The sequence below is a fragment of the Panthera tigris genome, chromosome A1 (assembly GCF_018350195.1).
Source record: "Panthera tigris isolate Pti1 chromosome A1, P.tigris_Pti1_mat1.1, whole genome shotgun sequence".
Classification (NCBI taxonomy): domain Eukaryota; kingdom Metazoa; phylum Chordata; class Mammalia; order Carnivora; family Felidae; genus Panthera; species Panthera tigris.
This window is the reverse complement of record NC_056660.1, coordinates 22742786-22770631: the sequence shown is the minus strand read 5'-3', so window position 1 is coordinate 22770631 and position 27846 is coordinate 22742786. Positions and strand designations below refer to the sequence as shown.

General features: G+C 36.5%; 1 protein-coding gene across 1 annotated transcript; it reads left to right on the top strand.

Moving 5' to 3' along the window:
• Nucleotides 1-162: 162 nt before the first annotated feature.
• ITM2B (integral membrane protein 2B) lies at nucleotides 163-27837 on the top strand. Its single transcript, XM_042969965.1, has 6 exons — nucleotides 163-463; nucleotides 21971-22099; nucleotides 23615-23821; nucleotides 25299-25409; nucleotides 25837-25987; nucleotides 27093-27837. Exons 1-6 carry the CDS (start codon nucleotides 347-349, stop codon nucleotides 27176-27178), a joined length of 801 nt encoding a protein of 266 aa, XP_042825899.1. The 5' UTR covers nucleotides 163-346; the 3' UTR covers nucleotides 27179-27837.
• The last annotated feature ends 9 nt before the right edge of the window (nucleotides 27838-27846 follow it).

Here is a 27846-nt window from a genome sequence, read left to right as displayed (position 1 = left end):
CCCGTCCCCGCTCCCCGCCAACCGGCAGGATCCTGCGTGGGACCTAGGGCGGGGGCAGAGTCTGGCGCGGCGCCCGGCCCCGCCCCTCCCGCCTGAGGTCCCGCCCCTCCCGTCCTCCCCGCTCCAACCCCGCCCCCGGGGGTGCGAGCCGTCTCCGCCCTCGCCCGGGAGCTGTGAGGCTGCGGGAGCGCTGCAGCAGTAGCCGCCTCAGCAGCCGAGGAGCCGCTCGCTTCACCTCCGTCGTCGCTGAGCCGCTCCCGGCCGAGGAGGCTGCAGCCGAAGCCAGGAGCCCTCAGCCCTCGCCTCGAGCTCGCCGCCGCCCTCCGAGGGCGCCCCAGGCCGCGCCATGGTGAAGGTGACGTTCAACTCGGCTCTGGCCCAGAAGGAGGCCAAGAAGGACGATCCCAAGTGCGGCGAGGAGGCACTCATCATCCCCCCCGACGCCGTCGCGGTGGACTGCAAGGTCCGAGGGCCGGGGAGGTCGAGGGACTGGGAGCTCGGCCCGGCCCGCAGGGCTACGAGGGCCCCGGGGCGGCTCTGCGCTTTGCGGTGGCGCGGGGGTGCGGGCGAGGGTCCCCGGAAGGGTCTCCGGGCTCTCCTTCTTCTGAGGCTGCTCCCCCTTGCGTGTCCGGCCGCAGCTTCTCCTTTGTAAGAAAGTGCGTGTGCAGGAATCGGTGCTTAACACGGGATCGGGGGCTTGCGAGGCCTGGAGAGAGGGATCGAAGAATTGTGCCGAGTTCACGGTCGTTGTGCAGTCGGGGGAAGGTGCGTTGGGTCGTGACTGGGTTCGTTCCACCTGGAGACCGGCGGCGACATGCAAAACAACAAAAACAACCACAGAGTTTGGCACTTCCTCCTAGTGTAAATAATGTGCCTAAAATGGCTGACATCATTACAAGCCTAAACCTCTGTTGCTTCCTACTTTCGTTTCCAGGCTGAACAGCACTTGGACTAAGTCCAGCTGCTGTAAGTCTCTTAATTTTAAAAGCATTTTCTTTACTTCCTTTTTCCACGGCCCTTCGGTATTGGCAGGTGAACTTCACTTTGGGGTCTGGAGAGGGGGGGCTGAGGAACGGGTGACGGAAGGAAGCGAAATGACGATCTTTTCAGAGTAGCCTTTGGCTACTGATTTTATAGTTAAAACAAATATTCCCGGTAAAGATCCGTAATTACTGTGTACATGTTAGTGTCAAACCGACAACTGGTTTTTCAATTATATAAGCGTCTTTATGAGGACCCCTTACGCTAAGTGAAACTAAACGGGAGAAACTTGTCCAAGTCCCTTATAAAATTCTCCTTTATTTCGCAAACTCCCCCTTTTAGTCCTAATTAAAAATCAGGAGTGGGACCATAATTGTGGTAGCTTTTAGCGGCTTACAATAATAAATCATTTAGAATACGATTGTAATTGTCTCAAGTTAAAAAGGAAAGACTCCTAGCCTATTTTCTACGAGATCTTCGGGCTGCAAAAATTCAGTCCTCTAGAAATTAGCTGTAGAAGTTATTTATGCTGCACAACTTACTTTTTCCTTAGCATTTTTCAAGACGTGTTATCAGTAGGGCACACTTAGTTTTTACTTAAAAAACAATAATTGTGTGCCGGTGTGAGTAATAAGTTATTTTTTTTATATGGTTTAGTGAAAGTTACTATTGAAAAATATGGCACTGACATACTATAAAAAATTTGAGATTGTGTGAAGCTGGATGTGCCTGTACTTATTTTTTGGGAATGTTCTAGTTAAAAACAAAAACATCAGGGGTTGATTTTTAAATGACTGCCTTGCCTTGAAATAGGAACAGTGAACTGATTCCCTAAAAGGATTAAGAGTTTTGGTATTGGTATTGTTTTTCTGAATCCATTGCAAACAGTCTTGGTCTTAAAAGAAAATGTTTGGAATGCACAGAGGATAATTCCAGTAGCAAATTATTATCCTAGCTCTGTGTTTATTTAACATTCATTGCACCTAAAATAGATTGTCAAGTGCCCTGTCATAACAGTCACAGTCTCAGATACATATAGAGATTTTAATCGTATTATGTATCTTTTAAAAAATCCTATAAATAAATATAATTCCTCCCGTTTAAAAAAAGGGAGGGAGAAAGCATCAGATGATGTCACTTCAGAGAGCTTTTCTCTGTTTCTCTGTACTGAAGAAGATTTGAAACTCTGGATGAACGACAGAATTAATTTGCTAGGCAGCTTTAAATCTGACTTTTAACATTTTCTGTCATTTCTGAAATGTTAACTTTGTTTTCAGATTTTCAGAATTTCTCGCAGTTTCACCATAGGCTAATTTTGTTTTCCCAGCAGTTGTGAAAAAGTAGCCATTGGTAGCTCTGTGCTTTGTTTTCTGTTTTCTTTTTCTATTTGCTTTCTATTTTCTTAGATCCTATATGTAAATAAAAATACTTGAACTAAGCTGTGAGGGCCAGAGTATTCCTTTGTAACCACACAGCAGTCATGGATGAATAGGCAGATAAAAAAATGACTAATTCTTTTTCTAGCAATAAGCTCAAAGACTTCTTTTCTTCAGTGAGTGACAAAATATTGCTCTACATTAAAAGTAGAACCCGTATAATCAGTCACTTAACGGTAAATGAAGACTTTGCTTAGTAATAGACGTTGTGAAAGAACTTCTGATCTGCATCTTAGCTTGGGCTGTGATTACATAATGTGCTCTAGCTCCTTGGGGTGACTTTACCAGTAACCACTGGTTTGACTGCCCAGATTCTGCACGGAATCAGCCTTCCTTTTTTCCCCCTGGGGCATTTCCTTGCCTGCCTGGTTGGTTGAGAGAATCAAGTAAAGCTAATTATGGACCAGAACTCCTGAACAAGACATTTTTAATACCTTTAAACCCTCCTGGACCTCAGTGTCCAAAAGACATTTGTTTCTCAAAATGTACAGTTAAGGGTCACCTGCCCTGATGTCATTTTGGATTCTGGTTAAAAAATGCAGATTCTATTGGTTAGAATCTACCAAAGAATTCTGATCTCTACCATCAAGAATTCTGATCACTCCAGCCATCTGTCTTATGTAACACACATTCCAGTACTTTAATGTTGCTTCTGTCTTTTGCTGTTTCTTTAGCTCTTATTGCAGGTTCCATTGCCCCATTTTTCAGTCTTGTCTTTGCAGTAGCTGTCAACTCCCAACAGCCATGTCTCTTGATTATCTCAACTAGCTCGCTATTTACTATTCTTAATGTTTATTTATTTTTGACAGAGAGAGAGAGAGAGAGAGAGAGCGCGCGCACGCGCGCGCGCATGAGTGGGGGAGGGGCAGAGAGAGAGGGAGACACAGAATCTGAAGCAGGCTCCAGGCTCTGAGCTGTCAGCACAGAGCCCAACGCGGGGCTCGAACCCACGGGCCACGAGATCATGACCTGAACTGAAGTCAGATGCTCAGCCAACGGAGCCACCCAGGCGCCCCTATTTACTATTCTTTCACTACATTTTCCCTTTAGTTTTTCACCTTCCTCTGCCTGTCCCAACTGTCACAAAGCTCAGAGATAAAGATACAGAAATAGCAGAGTATGACCTCTGTTCTGTGTAACAGGTGAATTTGAAATCCCATGCATGTTTTATGTTAGGTGCCCCAATTCATTCACTTACATTTGTGTCTATAACTTTGAGCCTTGGAAAACTGTTATATATTTGCAGATATGAAAGAAAATACTTAATGTACTGAGTCAGAAGTCCCAGTTTTGTCTTTACATAACTGAGCTTGGGCTTAAGTTTTTCATTTTCTTTATCTGTTTGATGAGCGGTTACAGCCACATGGTCTATAAGGAGTCTTCCAGTTTTACAATTTGATGAAGATGTTAGGATTACATAATTATATTTGGCAGGAATTAAGTTGTTTTAATTGTGAAAAATAACAACCAGCTCCTCACCCTAACCAGACCGTGCCCTTTCTTCTTCCCCATGTTTAGCATGTTACATTCCTTCTTCGTATTAAGTACCAGTGGGTCAAAGAAAAAAGAAATGGACCAAGGTTTTATGTAATAAACCAATTTTTTATTTTGGGTTACCTCACCAAGAGAGTGCACCCACATGAGCAAGGGAGGGGGCAGAGGGAGAGAGAGAGAGAGAGAGAGAGAGAGAGAGCGCGCGAGGGAGGGAGAATCTTAAGCAGGCTCACTCTCAGCTTAGAGCCGGATGCTGGGCTCAATCCTAGGACGCTGTGATCATGACCTGAGCAGAAATCAAGAGTCAGACACTCAACCAACTGAGCCACCCAGGTGCCCTTTGGGTTCCCTCATTTTAGAGCAGTAGTTGGTAACAGCTTTTTTGGTAATGCCTAATTATGAAACACATTTCCCAATATCAAAACTCAGAAAGCTTAAATTTGCTTCATAGGTATTCCTGCCGCTGTACTGCTGAAAAATAGCATTGCCTCTCTTCTGCCCTGCATTGTAGTTGTAGACGCAAAAGGGGAGAAAAGGAAACTGCTTGTGTGGGAGAGAAGATGGGGCAGGATGGAAGTGGGAGAAAAAGTACAGGACCACTACCCCAGTTAAGTTCTGAGTTACCCATTACAGAATGGCTATTTGGACTTAGTTCTTTACACTTTCTGGTGTTTCCTGTTTGCATAAATAGGACTAATGGGCTCAGTAATTTAGCTTTGTGGTGGTGGTGGTTGGTTTTTGTTTTTTTGGTGCGGATGAAGGGGAAGGAGGAACATAAAATATATGACATTTACTGAAATGTGTTGACCTTTAAAGAAGAGATTGGGAGCTTGGTTGTTTTTAAAGAATCTACATATCATTACCTAGTTGTGTAATTTAGTGCTTGTAAACAGTGGCCAGTAAAAAATTTATAGTCCTTAACATTTTGGTTCTCCAAGAGGGTATTTATCGATAGTTGAAGTGTGAGGGTTTAATATTGGGAGATAAATTAAGTGTCCCCTGTGCATACCACATGACTTGGCAGGACCTGACCCCTCCTTCCACATGCCTCTGGGGTTGCTGCTGCTACTGCAGAGGGTGGACAAGGTTGCATAGTGTGCATTTGGAGGACAAATTACCTGCCTGGGGTCTTCACAGTGTCACCTTAAACATATTTTGTCTGTACTAAACAGAAGCAAGTGTATCATCCCTAGCAAAATAAGCGCATCAGATGTTGTAGAATTCAGCTCTGCCATATAAGTGAATATAAGCATTTTTTTTTTAACCAGAAATATCTTTTAGAACTCATGGCACAGGCTTATAGTTGATTTAGAATTTAACTTATAAAGTTTTCATTATATATTACTAAAGCTTGACGTGCTTTAAACTAAATGTTCATTGAAAAATGTAGTAAGTAGTAATTCTGGGACATTTTATTTCTCCTTTTCTATCATATCATAACTTAATATCTAGAGTGCCTATTTAAAGGCATTTTCTATTTCCAAAAGGAAATACTTTCTGAATTCATATTATAACTAAAGCTACTTGGACTGCTTTGTATATCATAGTGTCAATAGAGGAAGATCCAGAAAATATTTATGTCTTTTCAAATACAGAATCGGTGAATTCATCCTCTTAAACCTTTTAGGTAAACTGTAGGTACCTTTTAGGTAAACTTGGCAATTCTTATTAGAGCTTAGACTGAGGAGTTAAGGAATTTGCCATCAAAAGGCTTTTTCAGGTCATAATTCCTGCCTGTTTTAATACAGGATTTGACAGTTCTGAGTTTCTCAGGTGGTTTTTGTCCAAATGATATAGAAAACAGTCACACTGGAACTAGGTTTTCAAGAAGCTTATGTGCAGAGTTATTTCCTGGCTCTCTTATTTTCTTTGCACAAAACTTAACAATGAATGTCTTTTACAGGGTAGATGGCTAAAAGTTTAGAAATTTTAGTACAGATATGACCCAAAGAACATCATTAAAAAATCATTTAGTTGTGATTATCCCCTTTAATTAGTATTTATGATACATATTCTTAATAGCTTTAAAGATATCTACAATATAATCCTCTTTTATGTGTTACCAGCAAGTGAATGAACAAAATTATTTTGAACAGTTGAAGATTTTTTTTTAAGCTCTTTAATTGATTTGAGGGGAAAAACAATTTTATGAAGTATTTCTATAATTCTGTCACTTGGGGAAAAATCAGGAAAGAATGAACATAGGCTTTATTCTTATGCAGAAGAATTTTAATCTTGAGTTATAGAAATGAAAAAAGTATTCTTTTTTATATAAGAAGGATATTCTGATTTTTCACTTAATGTATTATCTTTTAATGTTGATAAGGTTCCCACAGTAATTATAGGACTTAGATCTAGTGTGTGTGTGTGTGTGTATGTATTAGAAGAGAAATTAATGTTGAAATAAAATTTGTGTAAATGCCTGAACATTTTCAAGTTAAATATCTAGGAACTTTATTTGAAAATTGACACTAATTATGGTGTTAGATGTTGGAGATTTAAAAATATTTGCATAAACCTTTTTGGCATAGTTGAATTTCATACTTTAGGAAATGAAGTCTTGATGGGTTTTTGTATATTTGAAAGTTTGTTTTAATGCCAACATTATTATTATTTTCTATTTGAGAGAGAACTCTCATGGGTATATGTGCATGTGGGCTCAAGTGGGAGAGGGGCAGGGCAGAAAGAGAGAGTGTGAGATAGAATCTCAAACAGGCTCCGAGCTGTCAGCCCGACTGGGGCTCTGTCTCAGGAATACTGAGATCATGACTGGAGGTGAAATCAAAGAGTCAGACTTTAACCAACTGAGCCATCCAGACAACCCCTGGCCAAAATTATTTTTAAAAGTTTGTCTGTTTCCCAAAACACCTAAGTGGCTTAGTCAGTTAAGTGTCCGACTTTGGCTCAGGTCATGATCTCACAGTTCCAGGGTTCAAGCCCTTATGGGGCTCTCTGCTGTCAGTGTGGAGCTTGCTTCAGATCTCTGTCTCCCTGTCTCTGCCCCTTCCCTGCTGTCTGTCTGTCTGTCTCTCTCAAAAATAAACATTTAAAAAAAATTTGTCTGTTTTGCAGAACATATTAAGATTAAAGCCTAAATCTTGAATTGTTTACTCTGCTTTAAATATGATTATTATGTTTAAAATTATTTAATACAAAGCCCCAAAAGGTGAGTTGCATTGTTAAATAAATTAGTTGGATCACTGTAGTGTCCAAAAGAAGACCCAGCTTTGTGTTGGGAAAAATGATTTCCAGAGTCCGTCTGTCTGCGTCTGCATTTCTTAAAATTCATTTTCTCAGCCAACCTTTTAGTATTTCTGTTCTGCTATATACACTCTTCTATCAGTTTTTATCTTTTATTTTGTAGCTTTCGTCTTCAATTTATTTTTTCCTTGCTTTCATCTTAGTGCCAAGAACATTTCCCAAGCGAGACACCAGTATTAGCCCGGACAATGATAGACTCTTTAAGCAGAGATCGCAAACTCAACGCCTCCTGGGCCCAAGCAGATAAATTAGTGAAGCTGGGCTTTTTACCTATTAAACAAGTTAGAATATTCTTCATTTTCATTTAAAAAAAAAAAAAGGATCCAGTGTTGTTTGATTCTCCAGTTTTTAAAGGCAAGGTAGAATCAGGGTTTTTATTTGAAACCTGAGTTTTAAATATTAACAACTAATTAATACAGGAATTTCAGGCAAGAATTGACAGCTTGACATGGGCCACTGTTTTAGTCTCCTTTATAGTAGAGAGCAGGGCTGGCAAATTATGGCCCATGTGTTCAAATGTGGCCTGCTGCCTGTTTTCATATGGCCCATGAGCTAGGAATTATTTTCACATTTTTAAATGGTTGAGGGGAAAATCAACCAGTTTCTCCCTTTTGCCCCAGTATCCTCACTCAGTAAAGGGGTACAGATCAGGAAGCCATTGAGTCTAGTAACTGAGAACTCAGACTAGGCAGTTCTACTTTAGGATTTAAGTCCTATCTCTACTAGCCCTTACTGTGATACTCAGCTCTCTATGTCTCATTTTCTTCTTCTGCAAAATGGGGAGTATGATAATCTGTAAAAAGTTTATCACTGTGCCTGGAATAGAGTGAGAGTAAGACTCCATAGACATTAGCTGCTGTTATTACTACTACCATTACTGTCACTTATAACTACAGCTGTCACAGGGTTTGGCATTCCTCAGATTATTAAATAGCTATGTGATGTGAGACCAGATGTAGCATCTGTCTAGTTTTCCTGTTTGCTTTGATTCCACTTTGCACATGTCACTTGTTTTAAGGAAAGTTACCTTAAAGATTTCTAGAAGTAAGATTTAAAGATAGAAGTAAAGTTAACGAAGCAGGGCAGTTACTAATTTCAGTTTTGTTTTGTTTTTTTATAGACCAGTGCCCCACACCTAAAGCCATTTTCAGATAGGGTGAGATCCTACTGGCAAATGTTAATGTTGTAATCTGGATCTGGTAACTTGCACAAGTCAGGAAACATCCCCAAGACTCAGTTCCCTCGTTAGTAGGATAGTGTGGTGACACTGGCCTTCTAGAGAATTGTTGGGATGAAATTAACAATACCTGCTACATAGAAACTTAAGTGTTAAGGCATTTTCTTCATCCCTATCTATTAAAATAAAGACCCACTTTTCTTCCTCATTATTCTTGTTCTGGAACATTACTTCTTGTGTTTACTGTTATTGTTTATCTCTATGTCACATGTCAGTTACATAACAATATTGTTATTAAATCATGCTCTCCAAGGATTCTGATGAGGATTCCTTTCTATAACATAAAACCCTTAGCCTTCAGTAGTTGTATTCATTTTCCTGCGAAAGTGGGTATTTTCCATCACATAAAGGATGTTAATAGAGTTTTATAAATTTAATTTTGGGTTTTACCAAGTAATACTTTATTTTAAAATGCAAATAATCCTGCCCTATCACAGAGGAACCCACTTTTTAAAAATCACACTATAATTATATTCATTACAATGCAAATTTTGAGTGTACAGTTATGTAACTTTAAACATACGCACCTGAATAACAACCCAATCAAGGTAGAATGTTGCTGTCAACTCACAAAGTTCCCATGTCCTTGTAGAGTCTCCTCCTCTCCCCTTAGAGGCAACCACTATTCTAATTTCTATCTTTGAAGATTAATTTGAGGCAATTGGGTTCACTCTGGCTTCTTACCGTCTTTTGTTATCAGAGTGGCCACTAGGCTACACTCTGCCTTTCTGAAAATTAGAAAAGGCTGCCCTCTGCGGTTTTGGTGAGCAGAGCACAGACTGGATTCTGGCTTCACTGATCTCCTTGGCCCTGTATCCTTGTACTCAGAACAATCTGCCCAGCCGTATACGATGATCCTAGCTCCGTGTTTCTATAAATTAGTGGTTCTCAAACTTTCTGGTCTCAGGACCCTTTTGTACTCTTAAAAATTGTTGAGGATCCCAAAGAGTTTTTGATTAATGCAGTTTATATCTATTGATATTTACTATATTAGAAATTACAACAATATTATTAACTTAAAATAACAATAATAAACCTATAAAACATTACCATAAATGACAATTTTATGAATAATGAACTTTTCCAAATAGCCAGAAAAACTTTTTAAATTTATATTCAAGTCAGTTAGCTGGTTACAGTGTAAACTGGTTATAGTGTAAAATAACCAGAAATTTTTAAGAAGGGTAACACTTTTACATTTTTTCAATACTCTACTGAATAGCTTAGTAGAAGACTATTAATAATAGCTGATTCTCACATCAGCTTTTGTGGTCAGCTTATTGTGCTATCACACATTCAGCTTCTGGAAAAGTTGACTATACACTAGTCAGAGAGTGAGAATGAAAAAAAAAACAGTGTCTTAGTTTTTTTATGAGAATAGTTTTGACCTTGTGGAACCCCTAAAAGTGTCCCTGGACCACATTTGGAAAACTACTCTCCATATTTGCTTATGCTGCTGTTCATAGTTTTTGTTTTGTTTGTATTTTTTGCAGTTTTAGCTTATCACCTACTGGCTTCCTTATATGGAAAGTGAATATTTAGCCTTTTCTATATATTAACATATTACAAACATAGTCTATTCTTAAGGTATAGTTATAGTAATTTCTGGTTAAATTGATATTCTTTCCTTTTATTGTAATTGACATAAACATCATTTACACCTGAGTAATGTAGCTTTATTCTATTTCTTTTCTCATACAAAACCTTTTTATTATCCCTAGAGTTTAAAAAAATGTTTATTTTTGAGAGAGAGACAGCGAGAAAGACAGAGCATGAGTGTGGAAGGGGCAGAGAGAGAGGGAGACACAGAATCTGAAGCAGGCTCCAGACTCTGAGCTGTTAACACAGAGCCCAGTGCGGGGCTAGAACTCATGAACTGCGGGATTGTGACCTAAGCTGAAGTCAGGCACTTAACCAACTGAGCCACCCAGGCACCCCATTTTTCTTAGATTTAATCATTGTTTCTTGGGCCAAGGAGAGTTGCTTAATTTTCTATGTATTTATTGTTAATTCATCTTCAGACTCTGACAGCAGGTCCTGCCTGTCTGTATTTACAGACTTACTAGGTAACTCATCGAGTTTTCTGTTTTTCTTGGTGGTATTCCACTTGTCATTCTTCACTTTTGCCATCCCAACTGGTTGTACTCTAAGCATGTTGCTATACAGATGTCCAAGAGTAATTATTATCTTAGAATTGAATTGCCTTTGTCTTTATTCTGTGTTGGATCTGCAGTTGTATGAATCTGAAAAAAGTGTCTGAAATCAGTTTTTTAAAAAAACTTTGCTTGTCTGAGAATCTTTATCCTCACATTTAATTGACAATTGGTAATTTATTTGGGTATAAAAATCTAAGTTAGCAATTTTCTCTCACCATTTTGATGGCATTGATTCATTTAACTTCTGGACTGATGCCATTCTGATTCCTGGTTCCTTATACATGACCAATTTTTTTTTCCCCTCTAGAAGTTTGGGATTTTTGTCTGTATGCTTTTGGCTTTCAAAATTTTTATTGACATAATTTGTTTAATGTCATTCATTTCCATTCTCTGGCTTACAGTTTATTAATTTGCTTATCCCTTTATTATTACTCTGTTGAGCTTTCAGGAAGAAGTAAACATGACTATTTAACTGGAAATCAATAATAGGACTTTTAACTCTGCTGTCTTGGTAGCTTTTTAAAGATTAAAAATGGATTTATGGTAATAATAGCTAATAATGGAAACCATTATTATCTGCATTATTATCAGCACTATTTTTTAAAGTAATCTTTACACCTAACATAGAGCTCAAACTCATGACCTCCAGATCAAGAGTCCCATGGTTTTCCGACTGAGCCAGCCAGGTGCCCCATATTAGCATTAGTTTTAAGGTCAGACAGGATGGCCTAGAAAGATAGATGAGGCATCTTCTGGTTTCCCTCTATAAAGTTCTAAAACTGTCTCCTTCATGAGTTATTTTAGAGATAACTCACTCCCTACCAGCTTTCTGGTTTTGCTTTGTGGCTTTATTACTCTACTTAGGTTCCATTTTTTTAAAAAAAAAATTTATTTATTTTTGAGAGAGAGAGAGGGAGACAGAGAATCCCAGGCAGGCTCTGCACTGTGAGCACAGAGCCTGATATGGGGCTCAAACTCATGAACCATAAGATCACAACCTGAGCCAAAACTAAACGACAGATGCTTAACCAGCTGAGCCACCCAGGTGCCTCAGGTTTCATTTTTATAATTAATATCTTGCCTTTTCTATTTATTTTGAAATGTCTATATGCTGGTAAGCCTGACTTATTTTCCTTTGTTGTTTTTGCTTTGTGTGCATAGGATTTTAATACTTTCTGTTACTGTCCTTTGTAATTTGATGAGCAACAGAAAAATCGTATTAATTTTCAACATAATAAATACAATACTACTGTTATAATAGTTAACACATAGTGCTTAATATGAATGTGCCTCAGTTCAAATAAAATTATGATAGCAGAATTCTGAAGAAACTCGGGCTAAGTCATTTCTGATTGGATATGAGGATTATCCAATTATTACCTGGTGTCACTTCACTTATTATCGGTGTATTTGCATAAGCTATTTAGTCAGGTGGTTTACCTAATAGCCCCATGCTTTTCCTTCCCTAAGATGTACATGGAGTGAGATGATATTCAGGCCTTACTAGTTCTGTGATACTACACAAATAATTTCACTTAACTTCTCTGGACCTCATTATATGTATCTGTAAAATGATGTGTTGGACTAAATGACCTTTCATGGTACCAGTAGATCTTTTCTTTCTGAAAACTACTGATCACGTTTTCAGAAGCATCTACTTCATGGCCAGACACTATTAGGAATTTAAAAATTACTAAGCATCCTAGCCTTCAAGAAAGCACCTAGTACAGCTGAGAGAAACCAACCAATTGTGTAAACCAAATTAGTAACAAACCTATTTAAATGTTGCAAAAAACACACACCCCTGGACCCTAGAGCTAGGAGAGTGGTGGGATAAGGGAGCAAGATCAAATGTGAGTGACTACTGATGTATTGTGCGTGTATTTGGTGCTAGGCATAGGTTCAAAGCACTTTTTATGTGTTCATGCTAGACAAGTATCTCTCATCTCAAGAACTGGAATTTTTTTCCAGTAATTTTGTCTAACTTTAAAAATTCTAAACTTGGACAGAAGATTTAACTTTCTACATTTAAATTATTTGATGCTTTTAGAAAAATATAGTTGGAATTTTCTTACCAAGAGTTCTGCATTTTAAATGGAATTACTCATATTTGAATATGAATATGAATTATCTTGTTGAATGACTTTGAAATCCAAGATTTTTACAAAAATGAGTCCAGAATGAGTTTGCTTCCCCCCACCCCCAGTCTTGACACTTAATTTTATAATGAGTTATAGCAAGTAGAGCATTCCTATCACACTTTTACTTTGAAGAAGACAGTTGGTATTCTTATTAGGAGCAATATGAACTCATAATTCAGCCAGTGGCAGAAGAACTCTATCTTGACCACTTTATCTGTCTCTGGGAAAGCCTATGATTAATAGTAAATAGCAGTTGTGGATAATGCTGTTGTTTACAAACATCTGGTTGTTACTGTTAGTGTAGGCTTTTCTTTTGACTACTCAGTACCTTTTGATCTCACTTCATAAAATAGAAAATGCTCTTCAGTGGAGATTGAATAAACACTGAAGAATAATGAGTACCTTTAAAATATGTAAAAAAACCAAAAACAGAATAGAAAATGTTTAAGGTATGCCTATATTAATATTCTGCTTTGTGTTAGATACTCTGCTTGTCCTTAATGATATAAAGTGATTAAGTTGTGATCCAGCACTAAAAGCATTTTATAGCCAATTTTTTTTTTTAGTTCTGACCTATATATATTTTTTTAACCCAGGCCTGTACCAATTTATATAATGCCGGTAGTCTGGTTCAGATTTCATAATTTTTTACAGTAGTTAAATTATTATAAAGTGGCTTAAATTTTTCATTTTTTTTGTTTCTGTATTGCTGCTCATGTATTGTTCTAGGATTTATTCACAAAAAAAGACATTAATGAAAATCTGTTTTGTAGACATTGTAATTTTCTATTAATTTTGCACTTTTTAAACCTCTCTCTAGTTCAAGTACAAAATAATGCAGTAACTTTATTATCCGTCTAATGCCAAGCACTTAGAAAACTCTTCCTTTTTATGTGCCAGACACATTTGTCATGTGGACTTTATCATCATAGTTGAGATTCTAGCAATCTTACTTGAAAAGTACGTGAAAAGCATAATTCAGATACTAATTTAAATGAACAAGACAAAATGCAAACAAATCTTTGATATTTTTATAGAATTTAGCTTCTTAGCCATAGATTTTGTGTTCTACATATAACAGACTATATATTTAGCAATAGTGCTATAAATAATGAGCAGACTGCTGGATTGTGTCTTTTTTTTTTTTTAAGTTTTATTTTCTTTATTTAGAGGGAGAGAGAGGGCCAGCGGGGGAGGGGCAGAGAAAGAGGGAGTGAAAGAGAGTCCCAAGCAGACTCCCCACTGGCAGCATGGAGCCTAGGCAAGCCCAAGCAGAGCTCAGAACTCAGGAACCATGCTGAGATCATGACCTGAGCCAAAACCAAGAGTTGGCCACTCTACAAACTGAGCCACCCAGGTGCCCCGGATTGTGTCTTTTTGATTCTTTCATACGCAGGAAAGAAAACTAATGTAGGAGTCAGGTGAATAGAACATATACAAATAGTAAATGAGTGGCACTGGTATTCTACACAGCAGTGATCTGTTGGAGCAATCACCTACATAACTTTTGTGGTTCTAAGAATATAGGTAGGAAAGCATTTTTGGAAAATGCTTTGTCTGTCATTTTAGAATTCTTGCTTGAGTAAGAAGCGATTTAATTTTCCCCTCTGGTACTGTAAAATCTTTTTCCAGTTGGCCTTTTCAGTACTGTTGTAGATTGCTTTGTATTGGCTTCAACCCCAGTGGATACTTGTTTCAGCTTAACCTTTCCTAGCTAAATTAGATGGTGGCAGGATAATAATAGCTATCATCAGTTGAGCACTTACTGTTTCCTACATACCAAGCTGTGATCTAAATGTTTCACATATATTTCCTCATTTAATCCCTACAACAACTCTGTGAGATAGGTGCTATTATTAATCCATGTTTATGATGACATAATTGATTCAGAGAAGTTAAACTTGTCCACCTGTTTCCCATTCTCCAAAATTCTGACATTTTTGTCTGCTGTCTTTTCATTTTTGTCTTCTCTTACAGGTTTATATCTTTTCCAGCTTCTTTAGTAATCATTTACTTGAGTCTGAGGAAAAAACCCTGTCCCGTTCCTTGCAAGTTGGGAAAGGAGAGGAATTTGAGTTTACTGGAGTATTATTTGCATACTGAAAATTCAGCCTTTTTAGGTATACAGTTATGTTAATTTTGACAAATGTAGTTGTATAATCATCACAGTCAAGATGCAGAATAGTTTCCTTACCCCAAAATGTTCATACCGCTTCGTAATTCTGTCTCTCACTCCATTCCTATTTCCTCTTTCTGTAGTTTGCTTTTTCCAGAATATAGATGGTATTATACCTGTAAGTAGCCTTTTATCATTCTCATTGTCTTTATATTTTCTGGGAACTGGGTGTTGTCTAGAACAGATCTTTCATTCCTGTAGTTCTTGGTCCATGGTTTTATCTAGGCTTGTTCAGTTCCAGCTCTTCTCTGTTACCACTTTTGGTTTGCTGATACTATCCATATCCAGATTTATTGTTTATAGGAGAATTCCTGTTGTGTCATTTAAAGCATTGGGGTTTTTTGGTTTTGTTTTAAATTTTATTTTGTTTTAGAGAGAGACCGAGCAGGAGAGAGGGGCAGAGGAGTAGAGAGAGAGAGCGAGCCAGACTTGGGGCTTGATCCCACGACCCTGAAATTATGACCTGAGCTGAAATCGGGAGTTGGAAGCTTAACTGACTGAGCCACGTACGTGCCTCAAGCATTAAGTTTCTTTATTCACCATACTAATTCAGTCTGAGACTCAGAAGTCAAAATCCTTTATATAAGGAATGGTTTAGACTGGTTGTTTTATAAAAATTGGTTCTCAGAAGGAAGCACACCTAGTCAGAGTAGGAAATGAAGATCAAGGTTAAAAACTAAGCAACACGGTAGAAAAGAATATGGGATGTTGGCCTTCAACTGGGGAGAAAAATGATGAGAAGTTGAGAAAACTAGAACAATGAAGAGAATCTCATTTGTAAAAATTTGAATCATTAGATTCTTTTTTAAAATGTTGCCAGCTAATTCTGTATTTTGGAAAATAGAATATAGGCCAAACACATCCCTGGGCAGCTGGCCTGTGTAACTCTATATTTATCTATATTACTAAATGTGTTTTAAAAATGTACATGTTTCTAAGTAACCAGATCTATTTCTGCAGGTTCAGTAGTTCATGCTACTTTGAGTTGAATAAACTGTATTGATTCTTGTCTCTATTTGTCTCATTGTTATACTTAAAGCATTTTTATGCCTTTTTTCTTCTCCTTTTTCTTTTTCTTTCCTTTTGATTTTTCTTTTCTTTGCTTTCTATGGTAATATAATTTTTAACCCTAGGAGATGTTTTCTTCTTCAGTATTCTGGTTCCTAAAGCTTTGTTATTGCATTTGCTATAATAAATTGCATAATAGTATAAGTGGGAGCTTTGGAAAAAATGTCTCTTCATTCATCCTATAAAGAAGTCTCAAATGGAAGTGCCTGAGGATGTGAGGGGATTCGTTAGTATAGGAACAGTATAAAAATTATATGAAAGCCCTTGTGTTTTGTCTGAGTTAAGTTGATAATGGAGGCACATTTACTGAAGCCTCTTAGGGAACTGACTGAGGTGACCTAATTCTTAACTAATTGAAGTACCAGAACAGAATTTACCCTTCATTTTGCATAAAATATAATTTAAGTAATTTTACTTCATCATATGATGATAAGATTTATTTGAACCAGAAATTAGTTCAGTGAGAGAGCGAGAATGCTTCCAAAAACTGTCTTTCCATACTGCTGTGGAGGGATGATTATAGGCCAGAGTGTGCTTCAATGTCTTCATTTATAAACTGGGGTAAAAACTTGAGGTTTTAGGAAGATTAATGAGATGATAATTGTACAGCACCTATGGGAGCTCTTTTACCTCATCAGCATAATTTAAGGTGCACCAGTTTTATTGCAGTACAAGGGGAGGAAATGTCTCTAACTTGTTTTAAATTAGGCCAGGTAAACTTATATACCCTGGCAAGGAAGCCCTTGTTCATGGGTGTTTCCCCTTTTTTTGTTGATTTTTTTGTTGTTGTTGCTGTCCTTTAATTATGAAATAATCCAAGCATAGAAAATCAGAGAATGTGTAGTACCATTGGATATGTTTTTAAGTCTTAAATATCATACACTGGTAATATCCAACTTAACTTTTTTAAAAAATTGGGCATTATGTTTCTGAGATTTATCTCAAAATCAACTATGCTAGTTGATTTCATTTTAATTATTATTGTGTGACCCTAAATACTTTATTCTCCACTTGATGGACATGTAGGTTATTTCTAATGTTTTTCTTAATTGACCATTCTGCAGTAATCATTTTTAGACCTTTGTGTACATGTATAAAACTTCATCTAGGGCCATATTCCTAGGAATGGAATTGCTGGGTTAGAGGGTGTGTGTGTGTGTGTGTGTGTGTGTATCTTCAATTTTATTAGATTCTGCCAAATTGTTCTCCAAGAAGTTGTACCTGCCAACTGTATGAACATTCTCAATTCCCATTACTCCACCCTTTTCCTAGCATTTGGAAAGCATTAGGCTTTCTCTATTGCCTGGTATTATAAGAACTTGTTTGATTTTTTTTTTTCTCTGCACTTTCCATATTGAAGTATAATTTGCATGCAATAAAATTTGCCCATTCTGTGTGTATAACTTGATTGAATTTATGGTAATTGCATAAAGTTGTATATCCCCCACCATCAAGATATGAAACATATCTGTTACCCTAAAAAATGTCCTTATATGCCTTCAATTTCCCTTCACCAACCCTTGGCCATGGCAACCACTGAGCTACTTTTTGTCACTTATATTTGCCTTTTTTAGAATTTCATAAAAAATGGAATCATGCAGTAAATAATCTTTTGTGTTGGATTTGTTTCACTTAGCATATTTTTGAGGTTCAATATGAAACATACCACAATTTATCTATTCCTCATTTAGTGGATATTTGTGTTGTTTCTAGTTTGGAGCTATTATGAATAATGATGGTATGACTAGTCACATATATAAATCTTTGACTCAGTTGATTTTTAATTACTGATGTTCAGCAGTTTTGCTGAACTTTAATTAGTTTGAATTATTTTTCTTTCTCAGATTTTCTAGACAGTGATATCATTTACACATAAGGATAGTTTTGCATCCTTTCTTTCTTTCTTTCTTTTTTTTTTTTTAATGTTTATTTAGTTTTGAGAGACCTCAAGCAGGGGAGGGGCAGAGAGAGAGGGACAGAGGATCCGAAGTAGGCTCTGCGCTGACAGCAGGGAGCCCAATTTGGGGCTGGAACTCACGAATTGCATGATCCTGACCTGAGCTGAAGTCGGATGCTTAACTGACTGAGCCATCCGGGTGCCCTGATAGTTTTGCTTTCTTTTTTGTAATCTTTATATCTGTTCTTTTGCTTGTCCGTTGTGTACTAGGTAGGGTGTGTAGTATAATGTTAAATGAAAACATTTGGTTTTAGTGAGCAGCCATTATAATTCCCTGACTTGAAATATGGTATAAGTCTGAAGTTTCACCATTAAATATGAGGTTTGCTATGGGTTTTTTTATCATTAGCCTTATTTATGTTAAAGAGTTTTACCTCTTGGTGCACCTGGGTAGCTCAGTTGGTTAAGTGTCTGACTTTGGCTCAGGTCATGATCTCATGGCATGTGAGTTTGAGCCCTGCATTGGCTCTGTGCTGACAGCTCAGAGCCTTGAACCTGCTTTGGATTCTGTGTCTCCCTCTCTCTCTCTGCCCCTCCCTTGCTTGTGCTCTGCGTCTCTCTCTCTGTCCCCCTTTCTTGCTTGCGTGTTCTCTCTCTCTCAAATAAACATTAAAAAAAAAAGGAGTTTTACCTCTTTCTAGTTTGCAAAGAGATTTTATTATGAATAGGAGTTGGAGTTTGTCAAATGCATTTTTGACATATTTTGAGATGGTCATGGGGTTTTTCTTAAATTTCATATATGTGGCTTTGGGCTTTCTCTTTACAGTGTTAATTTAATCATTTAAATGCACTTTTAATGATCACTTAGATTAAAAACTTTTCTGTCTTCAGTATGTTTTAATCCTTTCTCCATAATTCAGATTGTAATATGGAATGTCATTTATCTGTCATGACTAATGTTAATTTTGACTGTAAATTGCTTAAGGTGTGAGCCATGTCTTAATCACATTTGAATTTCCCACAGGATCTAGCACAGTACATTGCAAATAACAGGTCCCTAATAAATGTTGAACTGGGCTAAGTACTTAGGGCTGCTTTTCTTTGCTAAATAGCCACACTCTGTTATGTGTCATGAATTCTTATGTTGCCCCCACCCTTCATTATCATGCTGGCTGCTGATGTAACTCTTATGGGTCATTAGAAAAGTAAATAACCAAGCTTTAAAAACAAATCTAAATTTCATTCACTCATCAAATATTTGTTGAGTGCCAACCAAGTACTAAACTTGGCTTGGAGCTACCAGTAATGCAAAATGAATATGAATGGATACTCACAAGAACCTTATAGCCTAGTAGGGAGAGAGAAGATCTGTATATGAATTATTCTAATGCAAGGTAGAAAATGATCACTAGAAAATAAAAGGAAAAAAATAGATTAGATGGACTTTGAAGATCTGATAACTCTTCTAGGAAGTACATGACTGTGGTGCATGGACATGGATCTATAATTTGGCCAAAGACCCTTAGTTTCTGATTAAAAAAAATTTTTTTTTTAATGTTTGTTTATTTTTGAGAGAGACAGAGAGCATGAGCGAGGGAGGGGCAGAGAGAGAAGGAGACATAGAATCTGAAGCAGGCCCCAGGCTCCGTGCTAAGCTGTCAGCACAGAGTCCAATATGTGGCTCAAACTCACGAGTGATGAGATTATGACCTGAGCCAAAGTTGGACCTTTAACCAACTGAGCCACCCAGGTGGTCCTCCATTCTTAGTTCTTGTACCTTCCCCACCATGTTGGATACTCAGCCATACCACATGTGGTCTTTGGAGATGCTGTGCATTCTGGCTCCATGATTTTACTCATTCTTTGCCCTAAATATAATGCCCTTTAACTCTGTCTTCCGCGTGGGTAATGAGCATTTGTCCTTCAACATTCCACTCTAGTATTCTCTCCTCTGGGAGCTCTACTCCAAACACTAGCATCCCTTTTTCTGTTTTCTCCATTTTTCTGTTAGAACCCATATCATGTTTATGTTCTCTTTGTATATTTATTTTCCAGGCTGATCTGAATGATCTCTTTCTTGGCAGAGGTTATTTACACCAGTGCCTAGTACAGTTCTTGGCACCTAGTAGACATTTATAATTTCTTAAAATTATTGTTTGCTGACCAGTTAAAAATGATATATCAAAAGGCCTAGAAATTTGTCATCAACTTGACATTTGGGGCTGCATATTCTTTTACAAGTGTCAGCCCATGCTCTTTGGGTATTCATTTATGTGCTACTAGAGAAGGGAGTTTGCCAAGCAGGGTGGATGTTGTACGCACATTTGACTGTCTCAGCAGCTGATACCAAATGTTTGGAAATGACTGTTGCCATCTGTCATTTTCATCCCCCCCACCCTGCTTCCACCCTAAAATTAATTATGCTAGGAACTGTTTATTGTCTCCTTACATATTTATATCAAACAGGGGCTCAAGCAAAATACTAGACTTTATCATTCAAGTTTTATAATACCTTATGACTCTGTGGAATTCTTAAAGCTTTCCGTTCACAGATGGAATACCTTCCATGATTTGATAAATTACTCTAGGCTTATTCTTTTTACACACTATTTTGTAGTGCACTTGTGTTAAGTATTTGTACAGTACTTGGACAAGTTCACCTACTACAGCAAAGCATAACGCTCTCACAGTGTTTGATCCAATCTTTAAGTTATAAGGCATTTGTTCTATATTGTTAAATTCTGTTTAAAACCTCAGTTAACCTAGGCACACACTGTCTGGCTCTAAATTGTTCTTGGTTGACTGGGACGTCTGGGACTGGGCTTTTTCTCAGTAGTGTCATGTTGAAATTTCTCATCTTAGCATTGAAAACATAACCTTGACTTTCATTCTTTCTTGGTTGTATTCTTGCTTCAACCATATCTAGTATTGTTCATATAGTTTTTCTTCCTTTTTATTTATATTCCCTGTATTTATCTGCAGAGGTGTGGGTCAAGTCTACTTTCTCCCTTAAGCCATCCTATATTCAGTTTTCCAAGTAAAGATCAGAGTCATGTACTTGAGTGGCTGTACATACATACTACTAACTAGAACATCTTTTATTATGTTGGTTTCCAGTCAATTGGAGCTTTTCTTTTGCTGTCTGTACTATGTGTCTTGAGCCATGAGTTAGATAACACTAGCAACTAATCTCGTTTGTCACCTTTTTGACATTAACCTAGGTACAAATCAGAAATTAGCTGTAAATCTGTAGTGACAGAGTAGTGGAACTGAGTTAGAAGGGCAAAGGGAGTATTTAAAGGACTGGATATTGTGACCCCAGATGGCGTTCTAAGGCTAAATTATTTCCTTGAGTGGATCAAAATAAAAATTCTAACTAATTGTATGTCTCTTACCTTTGTAAGTTTTTCTCTGTTGAATCTTTCCTCATTTTTCTACTGCTTCTATCTTAAAAATGAAAACATTTGTCAAATGGGGATGTTTTTTAGAGTAGGACAGTGGAATTATGGGATTATTTATGGATAAGTTTGTCTTATTTTTTAAGACTCCAGTTGTTTAAAGAATTTGTTTCATATTATTTGTTCTGTCCCTTATTTTCCTGTTACTTTTTCTTGTGTATTGTTAGGATTGCCTTTATACCTGGTGTGAACTATTAGCCATCTGTAGCAGGCTAATACATAATTTTATAGTATAATGTAATATACACCGAAGTTATAGTATAATGTAATATACACTGAAGGCTCAGTACCATAATACTTCATGACGAAGTTGTGTTGTAGCCTTTCCTGAATTTTTAAATGTTAGAAGATATTTTAATCACCAAAAGTTGTGCACAGACAATAGAAATTATAGACTATGTTATTGTTCTAGAGGTATGAGTAGCAGAGGTGTTGAGAATTAGAATAAAAACTCTCCCAAGAGACTGATGGCTCAGCTTGAGTGGCATTGTGGTGACTTCTGGCACCACAACCTAATAATTCCTGGGTTGATTTTGATTAAAGAACTGAGTCTTTATATCTTGGTTTATAAAATGATAATCCTTTTTAGACTTCTTTCGATCCTGACCTTTCTATGATTCTCACTGGATATATGATACTGACCATTTTTGGTCTTCATATTTTAGGACCCAGATGAAGTGGTACCAGTTGGCCAAAGAAGAGCCTGGTGTTGGTGCATGTGCTTTGGACTAGCATTTATGCTTGCAGGTGTCATTCTAGGAGGAGCATACCTGTACAAATATTTTGCACTTCAAGTAAGTGGAAAATGCTAAGGACTTTTTTGCCTTTCCTTCACATGTATTAGAAAATTGGCCCAAATTTGTTCTAAGCCTGCACTTTTTGTCTGTGGCCTTTAGCCAGAGTGGTGGTCCTACTTTAGAGTTGTGTGTAAAAATCTGAACGTAAGTTTGCTGAGCCTTTTGGAAAGTCACTAAAAGCAGAATAGTGTTTTGAAATGTTGCTGACTAAAGAGTATAGATTATTGGATGATTTTTCAAAATTGACTAACCTTCATTTTCCTACTATAATTAGTGGCTAAGGTATAATGTTATTAATTGCCAATTGAGTAAATACATCAGACAACATCACATGTTGTCTTGTTGATAGACTATAACTTGATACTCAGTTTGGACTCCCCTACAGTAGCCTTTGCTCCTGGGCACTGAATTCACTGGCACCACATCTCTCTGACTCTTTCCCAGTTTTTGGTTTCTCTTTAAGAATTGCGTGACTTCAGCAGTGATGTTGAAGTAATTTAGGATGAATGTTGTTTTATAACTTGAGAGTGTTTAATAGTAATCCTAGTGGGTTAAGACATGAGATTTTTCTTCTCATGATACTCATGATTTATGATCTGTGTTTTGTGATTTATTTCTCTTGGCAATAATTTCATAGGTTTATATTTTCTAACATTTTAAAATTTGGAGAAACTGTTGGCAAATAGATTTTATTAAAATAATGAACATTCTGCCATAGTATGTATACATTTCATGTTCATTTTCTATAATTTTCAAGAAAATTGCATGTTGGTAGACATTATTGAAATACTAGTCATCTTTTTCAATGCCGTTTTTTTTTTTTTACAAGAATTATATTTGATGTAGAAAAAAACATTTTGCAATTACCTGTCCAGAGATATTTTTTTGCCTTAACATATTGCTTGTTACATGCTCCTACCTAGTCTTTATGTAGATTTTTTAAAAACAATCTTTATAGTGGTTTCTCTAATCTGTTAGGCTGCCTGTTATTTTCCACTTCATTGTAATACATTTTAAGAAAAAAATCACAACTACTTGTATTCCTGTAAAAATTACAGAAAAACGACTCCTTTTTTTGGCTAAAAGAAAAATCATTTAGTCAGTGAATCATATCAAAAAGTTTTAAAAGTATATTTCAGAAAAAAAACATTCATTTCTGAATATATTCTTTTATAAAAATAATGCCTACAGGTAGAAGTAGGCCTATGTGTTTCTTCAAATTTAATTGTCACCAGATGAATAATTGCTTTTATATTCTATTTTTGTCGACTATAAAAAGTAAAGGAAAAATCAGCTGCTTTTCTCCTTCTGAAACAATTTTTTTTACAATACTTCAAATCCCTGTCTTAAAGAATGTGTTAACTGTGTAATTAAACTGTCTGACTTGTCATCTAAAAGTAAGAGTTTGCAAGCAAAATGCTATTTAGATAAGCGGTGGCAGCTTAAGTAATGCTTACATTTAAAAACCTATCTCCCTCTGAATTGCTGAAATAGTGTTTAAACTCTCTATAGCCAGATGACGTGTACTACTGTGGAATAAAGTATATCAAAGATGATGTCATCTTAAACGAGCCTTCTGCAGATGCCCCGGCTGCTCGCTACCAGACAATTGAGGAAAACATTAAGATCTTTGAGGAAGATGAGGTTGAATTCATCAGTGTGCCTGTCCCAGAATTTGCAGATAGTGATCCTGCCAACATTGTTCATGATTTTAACAAGGTGAGTCAGGTGTCTAGAACTGTAAAAAGAATGCACGTTCTTTAATTTGTGCTTTTTGCAGTTTTAATTTCAGTATTTTCTGATTTATTCTATTTAGAGTTTACTTTTTACTTAAAAAGAAAATGGACTTGGGTTTCTTCTTCCCTACAAAATGCCCTAACATTTGATGGATTTCTTTATCTGAAGCCGACCCTCAATGGACTTGGCCTTCTTCCATGTTAACTTTTCTTCCCTTGGCTGTGTTTACCTTAAAGCCCACCTTATGGCTGCTTCTCCTTTGCTAGTAAATTGCTATTTCTTACGTGCTCTCATTTTCTTAGATAAGAGGTGATTCACGCTCCCATTTCTGTGTAGCATTTTCAAATATTAGTAATCTTAGTTCTGTATCATTTTATTAATCTATTTTTAAGTTCTCATTTTACATTTCCCCCTAGTTTTGAATATTGTTATGCAATACAAAAAAGGTGAAGTGAGAATACAGTGACTATCCCAGATCCTCCACCTATTTCCAAAATTTTATCACATTTTCTTAATTTCTTTTCTCACATTTGACACTTGACCCCTAGACACTTGAGCTGTTGTCTCTTGTACATAACGTCTACATAACCATATCATTTATTACCTCTAAGAAAGTGAACATGATAATATGGTATTATTTAATATCTAGTTAATAGTTATATTCCCCCAATAATTTTTTTCCCAAGAATTTTTTGTTTTCTTAAAAAATTTGGAAGTTTACCTATTATCTGTGGATTTTGCATCTCTGTATAGTTTGCCAGTTTGAACATTCAGGCATGTCACTGAATTGAGCTTTGCAAATATTTCATGCCTAATAAATACAACTGATAAGTGTTTATAAAGTAGTTTGAGAAATTACATATCTTCAAGGTAATAAGCCTATCCAAAGCAAATAGTAAATAATAACTAACACTGAGCTCGTAGAAATCAAAGTGTTTACATGATTTAATTGAACTCCTGTTAATCCTCAAAACCATCCCATGAGATAATCCTTCTCAACCACAGTCTCATCTGAACCACAAGAACACGGAAAACCATTTAATTGACTGTTATTTCAGTTTCTCTAAGGATGGTAGTAACTAGTACTATTCTAGATGCATAGGACAGAAGTTAATTCTTACATGTAATGGATGGATACCTTGGAGGGCATTGGGGTTTACTACATGTGAGGAAACTGGTTATATCTCTTAATCAGATGATAAGGCTATTAATTTTAATAGTTTTTTGTTAATCACTTATAGAAACAAACCCCTGATAAGAATTTTGTTTACTAGTAGTGATAATTTTTCCTCTTTCAATACTACCTTCTGTTCCTATCCCACCAAATACTTCATTTGTTGAAATGCAAGTGATTTACACATTCTAAAGCCAACCCATTTTAATGGTACAAATTATTCTTAAAAATCAGTTGCTATGTTACAAATATTAATCTAATGAAAATTTATCTTTTTCTTTCCAGAAACTCACAGCCTATTTAGATCTTAATCTGGATAAGTGCTATGTGATTCCATTGAATACTTCCATTGTTATGCCACCCAGAAACCTACTGGAGTTACTTATTAATATAAAGGTATAAAATGTTCAGATATTTCTTATTAATAATGCTGTTATCTTAGAATTCATGGTTGAGATATTAACCCTGTAAGTGCCCATCTTACTGGAAATACAGCCAAGAATTTTATAAAGAGGAATTAAGATGTGTGGTTTTGGGTTTTTCCCTTTTTATATTTTGAAATAAAATATAATTTCTTAAATCATATCTTTGTTTTCCTTATGGGCCAGATAATCAGTAATAGACTTTTAGGAAGTACGATCTGTGTTGCAAACTATTCAACTCATAGACAATATGTAAGCAAATACGCATGATTGTACTGCAGTAAAACTTTATGTGTAAAAACAGGTGGTGGGAAGTAGTTTGCCAACCTCTGTTGCACACATTTCCTCATCTGTTCAATGTATGTTTTGAGGTATTCATAGAATTTATTTTCCAAATGTAGGCTGGAACCTATTTGCCTCAGTCATATCTGATTCATGAACACATGGTTATCACCGATCGCATTGAAAACGTTGATCACCTGGGTTTCTTTATTTACCGACTGTGCCATGACAAGGAAACTTACAAACTGCAACGCAGAGAAACCATCAAAGGTAATACTTTTTACTGTTAAAGTGCTTGCAGCAAAGTTTGTTTTACTTCGTTGTGTTGAACCTAGATTTAGATGTAGGCTGATACTGTTATCATATGCTTCCACGAGTGAGAAAGTAAAACTATATTGTATCACTATATAGTATTTCTAAATTCCCAGAGAATCACCTAAATTCTAAATTCACTCTTCTCAGATAGAATAGGTGAATGTGAAATGTCAGTGCCTTGAGATGTTGTCAGCTCACGTTCCATGTAGTCACCCAGTCCAGCCTTCCATCCCACCACTTTGGTTCAGTGACATTGTGTGAGAGTTCTTATCCAGAAGGTCTCTAGAGGAGCTCTTCAGGTGTGTGCTCAGGGATCTGGATTCTAAACAGAGAGTTTGCCTTTTGGATCACGTTGAAGATAATCATAGTCAGGTTAGTTAGAAGGGAATTTGGCTAAAGAATTAAGAGCATTGACAGAAGTAATGTGGCTTTGCCAAATCATTTAGCCTTTTTTTTTTTTAAACCTAAAAAACAAGAGTGACAGTATCTCCCCCTTTCCTTTCAAGATCTTTGTAAAAATAAAATGAAAGTACATGTGACAAAGCTGTAGAAAGTAAGAAGTGCCACTTGAATCACTGTGGTGTGATTTCTTTGGAATTGTGGCACCTAGTAAAAGTGCTTTCCTGGCTTTTTTGTTAGCACCTTAATAATGTTCTCTCACCTTGGATGATGAGTCACCTGAAACCTGCTTGATTTCTTACATTTTAAAATTATCTTTCTAGCTGATATTTTTTTTAAAAAGCCAGACTTACACGTATAATGAAATACACCCTCTTTAGTGTGCACTTCTTAGTTTCAACAAATCACTACCACAGTCAAGATATAGAACATTTCCACTACAAAGTCATAAATTTATATGCGGCATTATCATTGTTAATAAGATCTGTGAAGATACTTAGTTCAGACGAGAGAGGCAGATTATTTTCTCCAGTGTTAAAAAATCAAACCGTAGAAGTTCATGGAATAGAGTATAATATTTCTGTATATGTAAATAATAACTATGAAGATTAATATGAATTACTAAAGAACCAGAAATTTAAAAACTTTTCCCTCCAAACAGGTATTCAGAAACGTGAAGTCAGCAATTGTGTTACAATTCGGCATTTTGAAAACAAATTTGCTGTGGAAACTGTAATTTGTCCTTGAACAGTCAAGAAAAACGTGGGAGAAAAATTTAATATTGCATCATAACCCCACCCTTTGTATTTTGTGCAGTGATTATTTTTTAAGATCTTCTTTCATGTAAGTAGCAAACAGGGCTTCACTATCTTTTCATCTCATTAATTCAATTAAAACCATTACTTTAAAAAAATCTTTTCTTCTTTCCAAGTGTGGTGTCTGTCTTTTATCTTGAATTAGTAGTTGTATGAAGTCATAGATAATAATACACCATAGATCTTATGTGTTAGGAAGAATTTAAATTTCTTTAAATCATTTATCCAGATTTTTACGTTTGAATTATGCATTTTCCAGAGGAGGGGTTATCTAAAGAAAAATCATATATATGCATACGTAAGAATGGACCACAGTGACTTATTAGTAGTTGTTAGCTGCCCTGCTACTTAGTTTGTTAGAGCATTTGAGCACACATTTTAATTTTCCTCTAATTAAAATGTGCAGTATTTTCAGTGTCATATTTAACTATTTAGAGTATGATTTCCACCTTGATGTTTTAATATCCTAGACATCTGCTGTAATAATATTTTAGAAAATGTTTGGAATTTAAGAAATAACTTGTGTTACTAATTTGTATAACCCATATCTGTGCAATGGAATATAAATATCACAAAGTTGTTTGACTAAAAGACTGTGTG